We start from the raw sequence: 14,473 nt of genomic DNA on the forward strand, positions 1-14,473 counted from the left end.
TCACTAGATGATGTATTCGTATCTATTCAGCACTTTTGTGATTTATTTAACTTCTGATTTGGCACGTAATAAAACATCATTTTAACTCCCCCTTTTTTGGCAGCCATAACAGTGAAGGAGCCGAGCAGTCGAGAGACGATTCGAGTAGCCACAGTGGCTCGGAAAGCAGCTCAGGTTCAGACAGTGAGAGCGAGAGCAGTACGAGTGATAGCGAGCCCAACGAGCCCCTGCGGCCCGCTTCTCCAGAGGTAATGACCTAGTACACTAAGAAATTAAATGGGGATACAAGGGGTCCCTAATTTAAGTTCTCTTCCTGCTAGGACAATGAAACCATAATTTGTACACAAGTTGTAAGTCCATCACTAACTAAAACAAATGCAGTTGTAAAGCCATAAACCAAGGGCCCCCGGTGTACCGTATCACTTTATGGCAACCCTCAGTTTGGACAGGGCACCTTTTTAGGGGTGTCATAATTAGTCGTGTGACTACAAATCGGGAACCTAATTAATCACCAACTATTTTGATAATCCGTAATCGTTTAGTCATTGTGTAACTTAAAATTTTCCAAGTCTTCTGTTTTCAGTCTCTCAAAAGGAATCATTGGCTGCAATTTGTAGTCTTTCTCAAAAGCAAACTGATTGCCTTTTGTATTTAATCGAAATAAGGCATTTTCAAGCATCTGCTTTTACTTGGAAAAACAATGACCGAACCTGTAACTGAATCCGTTTCAAATAGTTTTGTTAAGTACATCCTTCTCGTGTGACATTGCTTAATTCTTGTTTAGTTGTTGCTGTTTTTGTTTTTTAATCACTAAACATTTGTGTCATTTTTTTGGGGGGGGTTCACCTATTATATTACAAAATGCCAAAAAGCTAGAAGACGAAGGCCCGTTTGTCAGCAAATGAAGTTAAGTCGCTCATGTTGATGTATTTATTCCTTGTCATAGCCTGAACAACCAATGGCTAACAAGTGGCAGCTGGACAATTGGTTCAAGAAGGCCGCCCCACCCTCGCCACTGGATAACAACAACGTTCAAACCAAGAGCAAAAAAGAGGGCAGAGATAACAGTTCAGGACGTGGTTATAGTAGCCAGGGAGGGGGATCGAAAGATTCCTCAGCACCGGCTGCAAGTAGGGACCTTCGGGCGGTACAGAAGGGTGGCGAGAGTGGTCGCGGTCGGCAGAAATCTCCAGCCCAGAGTGAGAGCAGCACAGGGAACCGGAGGCCCGTGGGGAAAAAACAGCCTAAAAAGTCTGAAAAGCCCCCGGTGGTGGAGGAGCCCAAAGGAGGCCTGAGGGTGGAAAGCGAGCCAGCACCCGAGATCCCCCCTCATCGACCCAAAGCAGCCACCAAGGGTTCCCGCAAGCCCAGCATAAAGAAGGAACCCAAATCTTCTCCGCGGCCAAGCGCGGCCGCCATTGCCGCCGTTGCGGACAAGCGCAAGGCCAAAACGAGCTCCAAGTCTACTCGCGAGAAGTCTCGGGAGTTTGTCGACACGGACTCGTCGTCGTCGGACTCGGAGGGCAACGATAGTATCCCGTCGTCGTCGCAGACGCCGAAGTACACCGAAAGCATCAGGACGCCCGTCTGCGTGTTCTCACCAATGGAGAAGGAACTGCTGTCTCCACTCAGTGACCCTGAGGAGCGCTACACCTCCAGGCAACCTCCGCAAGCCTTGATTGTCAAAATAGGTCAGTTAAAATGTATTACGACCTAGCAAAAGAATCCTAAATTCCCTTCATATTCTGGAAGGGAAATAAACCATATCCTTGCCGTTACCATAGATCTCAGTTTGCTATCGAGGATTCCTGGGCGACCGTACAAAGAGCCTGCAGAGATAAAAGTGGAGCGAGATGACTCCCAAGACAGAGACAGCAAAGACTTCAGCAAGCAAAGCTCAGAAAAGGGCACGAGCAAGGCCAAGAGGAAGCACAAGGTTTGGGACATTGTCAACTATTCCGCTTAAATTCTGTTGTGAGATTATTTATGTCATCTCAAGTAATCTTTTTCTCTATTTTATTTTATGTTTTTAAAGAACGATGAGGAGGGAGCCAAGCCAGACAGCAAACGGTGCAAGCTGGAGGAAAAGTCTCAATCGCATCATAAAAGCAGCAGTAAAGAGTAAGTGTTTATAATGGAAACTACTGTAAACATTTCATGCGGTATTTAAATTTTAAAGAGGTTCTTGCAAATAGTTTTAGAGTGAGGCCGATACTCTTATACTCATCAAAGTCATGGTATTAACAACGCAGAAATGAGGGTTGCTTTCAACATTGGAGTTTTTTTTGGGAACAAATTCACATCTGTTGGTACTGATAGAATTACTTGGGTTTTTTTTTTTTGTACCATTCCAACTGCTTGTAAATGGACTTGTGATCTCAAAATGGGTCAAAAATGTGTATGTCGTTGTTTAACTTTGATGTTATTCTCTTTGAACAGTGTTGTCTGTGCTACCTCTAAATGCCAAATTACAAAAGAAGTCTCAGAATGAAAACCTTAAAACAAATACTAATACAAAATGTTTTGATGGTCTTAATTTGTGCGTGAGTGGTCACAATTTTTTTTTTTTAAATGGCCTTAAAAGGGTCTTAAACACTGTCATGTAAATATTAGTCCAATTCAGTACCATTTGAGCTAACATTTTTATTTGGATTGTTTGATAGAACAACTTTAATTGACGTACACGTGTGACCATGTGGTGCATCCTTTGTCTAATCATGAGTATTTTTAGTTTTTCATAAATACCTTTAAGAGCTGTATTAAATGAATAGATGTTTGTTGTTCATTGTTGTACATTATGCGCATTTGTGGGTTTATATATTCTTTTCTATAAGAGTTCCTGAGGTCTTGTTTGTTTTGATAATTGCATTGCGGATCAGATCAAGTGCTCTCATCTCTGACATGGAGGCATTTTGCATCAACAGGTCAAAGAGGTCTTTGGAGAAGAAGGAGGATCCAGTGCCCTCTCCGTCCATGGCGGGCCTCCAGAGGATGCCGAAAGCCGAGCATCCGAGTCGGAAGAGAACGGTCAGCCAGTCCTCCACGTCGCTATCCAGCGGGGCAGGCAGCGGCAAGGAAGGAGGCCACAGCACTAAGAGCACCTCCACCTCCAAGCACAGAAAAGGCGAGGACAAGGGTCGCAGCACTCGAGATGGCAAGGTGGGTGGATGTATCATCTGGTGGGGTTAGTGTGAATACCTTTAAAGCTTAGTGGATTCTCACATTGTCTCTTGAGAGGGGATTTGAATGACAAATATCTGTGTGGCAAATATCAATACAACCCACCTCTTCCCTACCCTCGTTTGTCTCCATTTTATCCATCACTTCAAACATGCCCTCCCCCTCCTCCTGAAACTTTATCCTCTCTCCTTTGCTGCCTTCCACAGGAGAAATCCTCAAAGGGATGCGATAACCAGCTGGCCGTGCCGCCGCTCTCCACCGACGGGTCCAAGTTGCAAAGATCCAAGCTGCCGTTTGAGGACAGGTGAGTTGCTTCAGGCGGGAAGATTCATCCTGAAAGGCAGCGTTCGGATGTGTTTGCACAAGGATGTAGGGTGTCTTTGGAATCAGAAATACAAAGCAAAATGATTGTTGTATTCTTTCAGATGTTGTTATGCCACTGAAACACATTTCTTTATAATATTTAAGTACTTAATGTTAATAATGAGAAGAGACACTTTTAAAAATTATTTGGCCCAGGCACAACTTAGAAGTGTTAAATGCGCTGCTCTGTATGGATTTTTGTTTCAGGGCTCATTCAGCAGATCATTACTTACAGGAGGCCAAGAAACTTAAACATAATGCTGATGCACTGGTGAGAGCTTAAAACATCACCAAAAAAAGGAGGTGGCTATATGTAAATACCAGCTTGACCTTACAGTTGTTTTGTTTCATGTCTATTTAGCTGGACCGTTTTGAGAAGGCCATTTACTACCTGGACGCCGTGGTGTCTTTCATCGAGTGCGGCAACGCCCTCGAAAAGAGTGCCCAGGAGGCCAAGTCGCCTTTTCCCATGTATGCTGAAACAGTGGAACTTATCAAGTAAGGCCAAAAATAACATTTTTGTATTGACGTACAACTGTTTGTTCAATGAGCTAATATGTGTTTTGACTGTTTGGTCAGGTACACAATGAAGTTAAAAAGCTACATGGCCCCTGATGCGACTCCAGCTGACAAGCGGGTAGCCGTTCTTTGGTGAGCATTTTGACTAAAAGCCATCTTCCCTCCAAAAGAAGAATTATTTAATTTCACACTTGATGGGTGAGCGGGTTCTGCAGAGATCCAACTATTTGTTTACAAACAATTAAGCAGTCGGTTTTCCATATTATGCCCCCTTTAAGAGTCATTTTAATGTTACAAACATTGTGTGCTGCTTTCTTTTTAATACTGAACTTTTCTTCCCAGCCTACGATGTCAATCTCTTCTCCACTTGCGTTTATTCAAGCTGAGGAAAGACAGCGCTCTTAAATACTCCAAAACACTAACAGAGCAATTAAAGGTACTTTTCGCCACTGCAACTTGAACTCTTGTTTGGCTTAAACGGACAGAGTAGCATTTACAGTAAATCCACTGAATGTAGTTTCCTGTTCTCTCACTGTGTGTAATGTTGTTGTTCCTCCTTCATTAACCAGAACTCTCTGAGTAACACCCAGGCTCCCTCTCCTGGAATGGGGAAGTAAGTCATCCTGCTTCTGTGCAATTGTATTCAAGTTAGAAAAACGTAGATAGTGGGCAGCTGGTACATTTGACCTCAATCTATTTCTTCTTCTCAATATGCAGCAAGGCAGCAGGCATGCCTTCGCCAGTGTCCCCAAAGCTATCGCCGGGCACAGCAGGCGGCTACTCGTCAGTCAGCAGCAGCAGCAGCGCCGGCTCGTCCGTGACCATACCTCAGCGCATCCATCAGATGGCCGCCAGTTATGTGCAAGTCACTTCGAACTTTCTGTACGCCACTGAGGTTTGGGACCAGGCGGAGCAGCTGGCCAAGGAGCAGAAAGGTAAGCCAACAGTTAGTTTAATATTAAATTTTTTTTATTTATTTCTTTTTTATGTGGATGGTCCAAAGTCCCCCTTGTGGTTTACAACAACATTAATGGTACAAGGGAATAATGTAAATGAGGCCATGGCTGTAACCAAGAGTGAAATCAAATTTTGAGACAAAAACACATTTATTAATCAGAAATTAAAAAAAATAAAATAAACATTTAATTTCAACTGTATGTGACGTAATAAGTATATTCTCAACGCCGACTGGCTGTCGGCGACGCAATGGCGCCAAAAATTCAGCAAAGCACAGCGAAATAGACGAAGCAACATTTTTGCTTCAAAAGCATGGTTCGGCACACAATCGTGCCTGACTCCGCCAACTGCATTGACTAAATATGGAAATACCCCTCCAGAAACTGTTTGCGTTCGGTGCGCCCGCAGCATAAGACTGATCTGTAGCATAATACAGAGAATAGGAAAGAGAAATGACAGAAGCTTGGCTAACTTTTATCTGGTGGCTGCGTAGTGGTTACATACTTTTTTTTACAAGCATTATTGTGGTAATAGAGGGCGTCAAAGCACTTTTTTCTATTAGACATGGCCTGACTAAATGAAGCTCCTTCCCTCACTTTAACATCGGCCCTTGGCACCATGACGCCACAAGGTGGCGCCAAAGCAATAGTTTTGTTTTCCATAGGACTTTGGCCTCAACAGAAAGTGAGTTTTTCAACAATTTTAGGAGCATAGATTCCGGACCCCCCAAACAAAAACATAATCCCGGTTATTTTTGCTGGTGGCTTTACCTTGACATGGACTCATCTCTTTTTGTTCTTTCTCAGACTTTTTCCAGGAGTTGGACAAAGTGATGGGTCCTCTCATTTTCAACACCAGCAGTATGACTGACCTGGTGCGTTACACCCGGCAGGGTCTGCACTGGCTGCGACTGGACGCCAAACTGGTTCCCTAGCAAGGATGCTGACTTTTTACCCCCCAACGCCCCCCCTGCACGCTGCTCTCTCGCCCACACACGGCCACACCTCAGCGACACGCACACAGTCCACCTCTGATCACGCACGTGACGATGTACTTGTCGTTGTCAAGCATATCGACGAGTATGTGTGCGTCACTCCCTTTTTATTTTTCCTTTTTAAATCTGCGCCAGCTTGCCCAAAACTGAGCAAATTGGAGCCATCACGGCAGCAGCAACACATTTGCATCTTAACAAACAGATGAAAGATGATTTTTATTATTTTTTTTTTTTTTATCTATTTGGCCCTGAAGCGCTCAGTGATTTATTTATTATTTATTCCCTGCGCTTCAGTCGATAGGCTATTTTGGCTATTTTATTTTTTATTTCAATTGCCCCCCCCCCCCCCCCCACCTACCAAAGTACCTCGCTCAAAACACCAAAGGTGCTTTAAAAATTTCAAATGAAGGTTTTCTCTTTGTTTTTTGTGCCTTCAATATCAGCTACAGGAAAACAAGCAGTCCCCTCTCCATATATTTTTTTTTCTGTTCCTCATCTCTTTAAAATCTTGGGCGACAATGTTTTATTTTTAAGGTTTTGAGCTTTGCTTCAAACCAAGCTTCCCCGTTTCCACTTAATTAAAATTTTTTTGGCAGCACACCCGTTAGATCACAAATAAGGGCTACTGTGCACATCCGGAAATATTTTTTACATTTAACTGCAATTTCATGAATTAAGCCACATAAGGTATATGAATTGTCTGTTCATCCAGTTGCACAAACCTCATCTGTTTCCATACAAACGCTTGTTTTAGTCTCCCAGTCTTCTTAAAACGATCCCAGTAGCGATTTAGCGCCACTTGATGCCAAGTAAGTTGGCTGTTCTTCCCATCACATTGCTTTTCCTCCGTAGCCGTTGCAAAATATCCTTGAGGAAAGTCACTTCCATACAGTGTTGTTTGCCAAGCGTGTATTTTTATGAGTCACAGCAGGGAGTGTTTTAATTGGTGTCCATGCATACAATGCAGTTATTTCCATTAACGTTTATCAAAGGCGCGCCTGGTGGGAAACCGATCTGATATCGAACAAACCAGGGGCGAAATAGATTAGCAGTGTTGCATTAATAGCGTAATAGAATAAGAGAATATATTTCAAACATCTAGATTTTATTTATATACATAAGCGGATTACTTCTTTCTAATACACAGATTTCAAAACTTTTTGGCTGGTTTTTAGGATAGAATGCAAAGTATGTGGAATTCTTTCCAATTAAAATCATTGTAACTGTGACCTTAAGTCAAGACAAAAATTAAAATGAATGAGGATTGAGTCATACACTTTCCTTTAACAGTGGCCAGCCCCACTAATAGGCGGCATGCAAATGGAGGCCTCAATAGAACTATTATGCTGTTATCTAAACAATTAGAAGAATCTCACATTGCAGCAAAAGTTTCCAAAGTAAAGACGGCGTGTGGTGGTAGTGGAAAAACATTTCATGAGTCTCGCAGTGAGTATTCATCAATCAACAAAGCTGCATTATTTGCGGTGAATTAAATTTGTAATCATTAATAATATTCGGACCAATAAAGTGAAATTTGAACAATTAAACTGAAACAGCAGTGCAGAACATTTGCGTGGAGTGTCACATTGAAAATTAAATTGCCATACCATGGCCATAAAAAAAAACGCGTTTGACACAACAGAGAAGTGAGTGTTGAACGTTACGGGATACCCATAGCCAGGTAGGTGTTGTCCCGCCTCCGTTGCTATCCCCAAAAGGTAGAATATTCGATTTTCCATCCCACGTCGCATGACTGTACCGTTTATACAGCACAGCTGCATAGAGACGAACAGTGTGAAAGGGGCAATTTTAGGAAATGTCTGGACCAATGCAAAGGAACATTACTTCCATCGAGTTGTGCTTTCCAACTCATTTTTCAACTTCAGAGTAGCTTTTTGCCATCGTCATCCTTCACAAATTTGCGACTCTCTGGCCAGACTGTTTTATTTTCCCTCCGAACACTTGAAATGGAAAAAAAGAAATTATTTTTCAATCTATGCAGGATTTTTCTTTTTTTGTTTTTATAAAAGAAAGGATGTGAAGACTTTTTAAATGAATTCATAGGCTTATTGTTATTATTTTATTAGTTTTTTTTACTTTCAAAGAAACTCAAGTGTCCAATGCCTTTTTTGCAATCTGGCATACAGGTTTTAGTGCGTTTATGTATATATTTTATAACAAAATAAAAACAAACAAAAAAAAACAGATGGTTTGTGCCATTCTGTACCTAAAGCTGGAGGCCACTTTTTCTCATAGGAAAATCCTCTTGAGTTTTTTTATTTTTTATTTTTTTTATGCCAGGCCAGCCAATGTGTTCATACACTGGTACACTTTGTAAGTACAAATGTATACATCGAAACATCGTTCGTAACAGTTTTTAATTTATTTTTTATGCCCACCCTTTTTTTTTCTAATAACAGTTGATGCAACAGGAAGATGTAAATGTATCAGGGGGACATGATTGTTGATGATGAGATTTCATTGTAAGTAGTAATTAATATTAATGAATCCAGGGTATGTTTTTTTTCAATAGGAAGATGTTAACATCTGCATGTTTCTATTTAAGTGTATAAAGTGTACATATGATTTTTCTCTAAGGGTGAATTTCTACCACAAGGACATTTTTATTGAAATTGAATATCGCTGTAAATATATTTGTGAGAGTTTTCTGCACATTTTTCTCCTTTTCTCGCTCTCTCTCTCTCTTTACTTTTTTGTCTTCGGAACTGTACAGATGACCCCCAGTCTCTTAACGATCCAGAGGTGGGGACACTTTTTCTATCGAGCCCATTTACTAAATTTTAGGAAAAATTAGGACTGAAGTAAATGTTTATTATTATATATTAAGATCATTTTTAATTGCACGCGGCATGGGTTCAATGGCAGGTTCCCCACCTCTGCTCCAGTCTTTTATGTGCTTGTATCTTCACCGCCATGTTATCATATCGTCTCCTATATTTTGTCCCGTCATTGTCCATCCTAGAAGGGATCAGATGTACAGTCTTCCGGCAATCTGAGAGTATTCCTTACCCTTTTTATGAACAATTGGTCACACGAGTCTTTTAAGAAAAAGGTTTCTCAAAAGCTGTAGCAGTTTATATGCATTATCTTGTATACTTTTAAAAAGCCTCAATGAGCAGCCTTCACTATGTAACATAGTCTAAATTGGCTTGGTTTTTAAGATGAAATAGATGCTATTATCCGATGGATGCAATACGATTTAAAGGTACTTGTGGAGTTTGAGCTTCAAACTTTAGGTCATGTAATTTAAAGAGCATTCTTGTGAAGTGAGTATTAATTGTGTGACTAATGAGAATCTGTCCTGAATATTCTTTGTATTTTTGTCGTATTGAGAATAAAATATATATGAATACGTATATGACTGGTGTGGTGGCTTTTCATGTTTATTCATTAACGTGTGCAAATTTCTTCGGGTTTTCTTAGGGTTCCTTACGTTGTTCAATTGTTTGAAATATACTAAATGTATGCTTCTTCATTTAGAGTATTTTTTAGCTCTATAAAATGCATTCTTAGCTTTTCAAATTTATAATAATTTTAAAAGATACGTTTATTCTCTGATCAATTGTTTATGAAAGGTTTAAGCAAGGCCACATTCTAGTTATGTATTCTTCCTCATTTTTCTGAAGTTAATTTTTTTAATTGTATTTTTTTCTTGAAGGGTTTTTGATAAAAATGCACAATTTTACATTATGCAGTAAATTATAAATAATCTACATTACAGCAGTATTTACACAATTTAATTTATACCTTGTTAAAATTACACTTGGAAATTTTTTTTTCTAGGGTTGACATTACACATGGACCATTCTTTTTTTATTGCTATGAAAGCTCCCTCTAGCGGTATGTTGAAAGAAACACTGACCAAAGTCCAGTTATTTCCGTGCAATACATTTGCATTTGATCTTCAAGATTTTTAAAAAACTTATTTAGGTACACATTTTATTAACTTTTTATGTCAACTATTTTTTGATAGAGCAATGTATCCCCCCCGCCCCAATATGCAAGCGCAGTGATAATCAAGCTGCATATGTTATTGAATTACAAGTAAAATTAAAGTCATTACCAAATTGTTCTTTTTAGGACCACTGACAAATGACACATCTTTTGCTGTGATTCTACATGTAAAGCTAAGTATTTTATAAAGAAATAAAATACATATACAAATGCTATTATTGCGAACACAATTATTTGCAGTTGCAGTTGTGATGCTCCGAACTGAGAGGAAACAAAATATCCTAAACAAAAGGCATGCGATGTCGTTTGCTTGGCTTTGCACTGCACAGAGCCTCTTAGGAATGATTAGCTGGCGCTTTTCAATCCACATTGCACTGCCCTGATCGAATTAACTCATTAGCAGACGACAGAGTACTTTGTATGCAATCATCATGAGTATTTTAACATAATCATCTCGATCACATTCTAGAGGACTTTATTGTGTGTATTCCACTTGGGAAATAAATGTTTATACTGTTTGCTTCTAGCTAGGATGCATACGGCTAACGTGTTATGCCACCAGTGCGTGATTGTTGAGTTGTTTTTTTTTTTTTTTGAGGGGTCATCACGTTTGCGTCATTGACTTCTGTTCCAAAACTCTTCAGCGGCAGAGAGGAGAAAGGAGAAAGTCCTTGTTTCGTACCGCCGGCTCAGCCCAATAGAAGCACACCTTCTTCTCCAAACCCCGCCTCTTGCTTGCTCCGATTGGTTGGCCCCGCACTCCATTACGCTTCATCCCTCTGCACCCCTCCTCCAGGGAACAAGGTAACTCCTAAGGGAAAGGGGAAAGCTTAATATTACCTACCAGTAGGCAGAAAGGCACGTCATCTATGTAAAAAGAAAAGAGTTGATTTTTGTTGGGGTTTTTTTTGTTTTCTTTCTTTCTAATTTTTCTCAAGAAGCGGAAGGACGAGGAAATACGAGGCGGAAAGCGAACGCGGAGACCCAGAAGGGGCCGCAGGTGCGTTTGCCGTCCTCAGTTTCGGTTGTCAACCTGTCAACCTGTTGCCTTACTCATCGGGGCTGACGTGGAAAATATGAGATTTCTAAAATAAATGTAACACATAAGAGTTGTATCTTTGCAAGTGCCGAGTGGTTTTAGAAGTTGCTTTCGGGTGGTCGCCAAATAATCGTTCGCGTAAGCGATCGTAACATGACGACACGAGGTGAGCTAACTGGTCCCTGAATGCAACACCTTTACATGGTAGATTTGACATTTGGGTTGGATGTTTAATATACAATAATTTTAATTCAATTTTAAGGAACGATGAAAAGAAATGCATATTTATTATTGACGTTTGTGTTGTATAATTTTCTCGCAGTTGTGGGTCACTGGGTCGATTAGAACGGATTTTTGTTAAAGATTGTTTAATCAACATGGCTACATTGATTTGCTCTTATTCATATGTTGTACAATTTAGTGATACACTCAGTCTAGTGTGTTACTTTCACAGGTCATTTGTTTTTTATACTATATGTTTGAAGCTTGAACAACTATAAAAAGAAGACGTTTTAAATGGATTTTTGCTTTATAGAAAAAGCTGATTACAATGACATGCAAAATAGCTTTACTTCTGATACAAAAACATCTTTTGAAAATACCTCCCCGTCCATAGCTTGCACAAAATTCCAATAAAAATAATGATGAAGGGCTTCCTCGTGTGGAAAAAATGACCCTTTTGACAAAACTTGTGCATACAAGATACTTTAAAGAAAGAAAATCATCAACAACATCAGAAAGGAGCTGTCACACTCTCCCCCGCTCTTTTCACCTTTTCAGTAGCTTTCATCTGTCGATAAATCACAGTTTTTACAACATTAAATGGATAATGTACAGCTGATTACTTTCCACCAGGCTCCTTTCGGTCATACAGAAAAAATGTGAGAATTATTCGTTGATATTTTCTGTTTCTTAACTGGAGTTAAAGTCTCAAGTTGCTTTTTGGAAAATAATCGGAAAAGATATAAAAAAAGTTGGCAAAACTGCTCCTTGCCGTTTTCAGCCGTGTCGTTTTGTTACTCACGGTGACGTGCTTTCATTTATGTGAAGAAAAACTTCAGAAAACATTATGTTCCAACGATGAATTGACAGAAAGTGTTCATGATGCATGCACTCACACCCGGTAAAGAAATGCAGTGCAGCTCTTGCTGGTATGTTAAAATTGTTAACTTGTTTGAACGTAAAATTCTGTCAGCAACCGACAACAAATAGCGTTGGAGTTTCTTGAATAGCATAATAATTCTGACTGAGCAAACTGTTACTGTTGCACCTGTGCATTGTGCATTTACTAAAAAATTAAATAAAATTTGAAGTTGCAGTTTCCTAAAAAGAGAGAAAAAAATATGATGTGGCATATTATTAAATATTAAATTTTTAATTTGTTTATTTTGGGAAGCTTTCACATTTTGAGAGATTAGTGTTTTCAGATGGCCCCTTTTTATATGGTTAATTTTTAATGCCACTAAATCATTTATATGATCACTCAGTGTACCGAATGTGATCCGAACCGTGACCATAAAACCAAGGTTCATACCGAACCACAATTTTTGGCTTACCTTACAGCCCTAGTAAAATGATTTGTCAGTTAGAAGCTATATTATAACTGACATTTATAGGAACCAAAATGGCCTTCATTAGGAAAATGGTTCCGCATTCCTGTATAATTAGTCCATTGTTTAACATAGGTGTTGTTGATTTGACCTTTAGGGACATAATTACCCCTCTATTTATGATAGTACAGAATAGATCTTGTTGTTTGCAAGTATTGTGCCCGTCCTTAAACTCATCTACCTGTTTCAAATGGATCCGTGGGCCTGAATTATGCACTATGCACTGGGGAGACCTTTCAACCAATGACGGTGGACTATGTTTTATTAAAAGCTGGAACAAAAGGCACGACGAGCCATGAATGCCTCAGGAAAGCAGACACTGGTGTTTTGTCCCGGGCCTGAAACGTAAGCGCTCATGCCCATAACGGCGGGAGCGGGGACGAGCACACTGGGCCTCACTGTTCTGCCATCGCTGCGGGGTGCTAACTAGCAACGCTGACCTGGGTTGACCTGAGCTCTGCATTGGTCTACTCAGGTGAAACTTGGATGGAGGTGGTACATCCGTAAACTGGTGTTAAAGAAAAAATGGAAAGAACTCTTGTGTAGAAATGCTGTATATTCTTTATTTCTGTGTTGTCTCTGTCTAGTGTACAGTTACTTGCGTGTCATTTAAAAAAGATAACTTGCCATGTGTCCAGTGAAAAGCAGATCTTACGTGACACTATAGTTAAATTAGCTAGCTAGCCAACTCAATGTTACCTAGCTAGCTAATTTAATATAGCCTACCACCACTAAATTACAAGCATAGTCACAGTCGCCGGTGCACTTTCAATCTTTTTACTGAACACACTGCAACAAAATAAACTTAATAAACACAATTGGCACAGAGGCACTCAGTGCGCAGACTGGCTAACCTGAGCTAACAACAGCCAACTACACTCTTATTGACTGATGACGCACATGTCTCTTATCAGGCCAGGTTAAAACTTTTAAAGACACTATAAACAATAAATGCACCTCTCACGCATAGTTTGTGTTGGTGTTGTTGTGTTATGATGTGAAATGAATTTGTATCCAATTAATGGTTAGCACAATCGGTAGAATAGTCAATTCGAATAAATAATATATATATATATATATATATATATATATATATATATATATATATATATATATATATATATATATATATATATATATATATATATATATATATATATACAGCCCTAATTTACGGCGTCATGTATAATACACTTTGGTTATCTACAGCCATGTACATCAAATTACTTCATACTTTTTAAGGAGTCCAGAACACCCCAACTCATTGACTGGCGCCCGCTGCAATACTAAAAAAAAAAAAAGTCCCATGACACCAGTCAACATGAAATTGACGTGGATTCATGAAAATATTTCGTGGTCTACTTGCGAAATTGAGCAGAAAAGTCATACTACTAAGAACAACAACTTCACTTCCAAACCGTACTTCTTGCAATTCAGATTTGCAAATGAAATGCAGTCACATTTGTATTTACGTTAGCTTGGTGGGGTGATGTTTGTGTGTGTGTGCGTGTGCGTGTGCGCGTGTGTGTGCGTGCATGTGCACGTGTGGGGGGGTGTGTGAGTGTGCGTGCGTTTGTGTGTGTGGGGGTGTGTGTGTGTGTGTGTGTGTACAGGCAGAAATATGAAGAAAGGAAGTTGGAAACAAAAAGATGGCGTCGCAAATAGAAGGGCGGGGACTATGGGACACAAAAGTCATCGGTTACGCACTTAAATTTGCCTTGGGCGTTGTCACACGAGCTGCGTCTGTTCCTCTCTTTGTCATCCTCAAAGGACAAAAAAATCGCGTGAGCATGTTTTTATTGATGATCTGCCGCTTAAAATGAACTGCACCAATCA

General features: G+C 39.9%; 2 protein-coding genes across 5 annotated transcripts in view; both read left to right on the forward strand.

Annotated features, from left to right (window-relative positions):
• Positions 1-9,390, forward strand: part of aff4 (ALF transcription elongation factor 4) — a 43,466-nt gene extending 34,076 nt beyond the window's left edge. For all 3 annotated transcript variants that reach the window (XM_088279590.1, XM_088279591.1, XM_088279589.1), the window contains exons 9-21: positions 104-248; positions 947-1,691; positions 1,785-1,936; positions 2,036-2,121; positions 2,925-3,159; positions 3,387-3,484; positions 3,751-3,814; positions 3,905-4,041; positions 4,123-4,194; positions 4,405-4,498; positions 4,632-4,675; positions 4,780-4,997; positions 5,826-9,390. In XM_088279590.1, coding sequence (XP_088135716.1) covers positions 104-248; positions 947-1,691; positions 1,785-1,936; positions 2,036-2,121; positions 2,925-3,159; positions 3,387-3,484; positions 3,751-3,814; positions 3,905-4,041; positions 4,123-4,194; positions 4,405-4,498; positions 4,632-4,675; positions 4,780-4,997; positions 5,826-5,953 — 2,218 coding nt within the window. In that variant the 3' untranslated portion in view covers positions 5,954-9,390. The remainder of the gene's footprint in view (positions 1-103; positions 249-946; positions 1,692-1,784; positions 1,937-2,035; positions 2,122-2,924; positions 3,160-3,386; positions 3,485-3,750; positions 3,815-3,904; positions 4,042-4,122; positions 4,195-4,404; positions 4,499-4,631; positions 4,676-4,779; positions 4,998-5,825) is intronic.
• Positions 9,391-10,784: 1,394 nt separating this feature from the next.
• The window catches only part of shroom1 (shroom family member 1), a 32,482-nt gene continuing 28,793 nt past the window's right edge, over positions 10,785-14,473 (forward strand). For both annotated transcript variants that reach the window (XM_088279826.1, XM_088279828.1), the window contains exon 1: positions 10,785-10,988. The gene's annotated coding sequence lies outside the window, so the exon portion shown is untranslated. The remainder of the gene's footprint in view (positions 10,989-14,473) is intronic.

The sequence above is a fragment of the Idiotropiscis lumnitzeri genome, chromosome 17 (genome assembly GCF_059441095.1).
Source record: "Idiotropiscis lumnitzeri isolate Australia: NSW breed Sydney's pygmy pipehorse chromosome 17, RoL_Ilum_1.0, whole genome shotgun sequence".
In the NCBI taxonomy this organism is placed as follows: Eukaryota; Metazoa; Chordata; class Actinopteri; order Syngnathiformes; family Syngnathidae; genus Idiotropiscis; species Idiotropiscis lumnitzeri.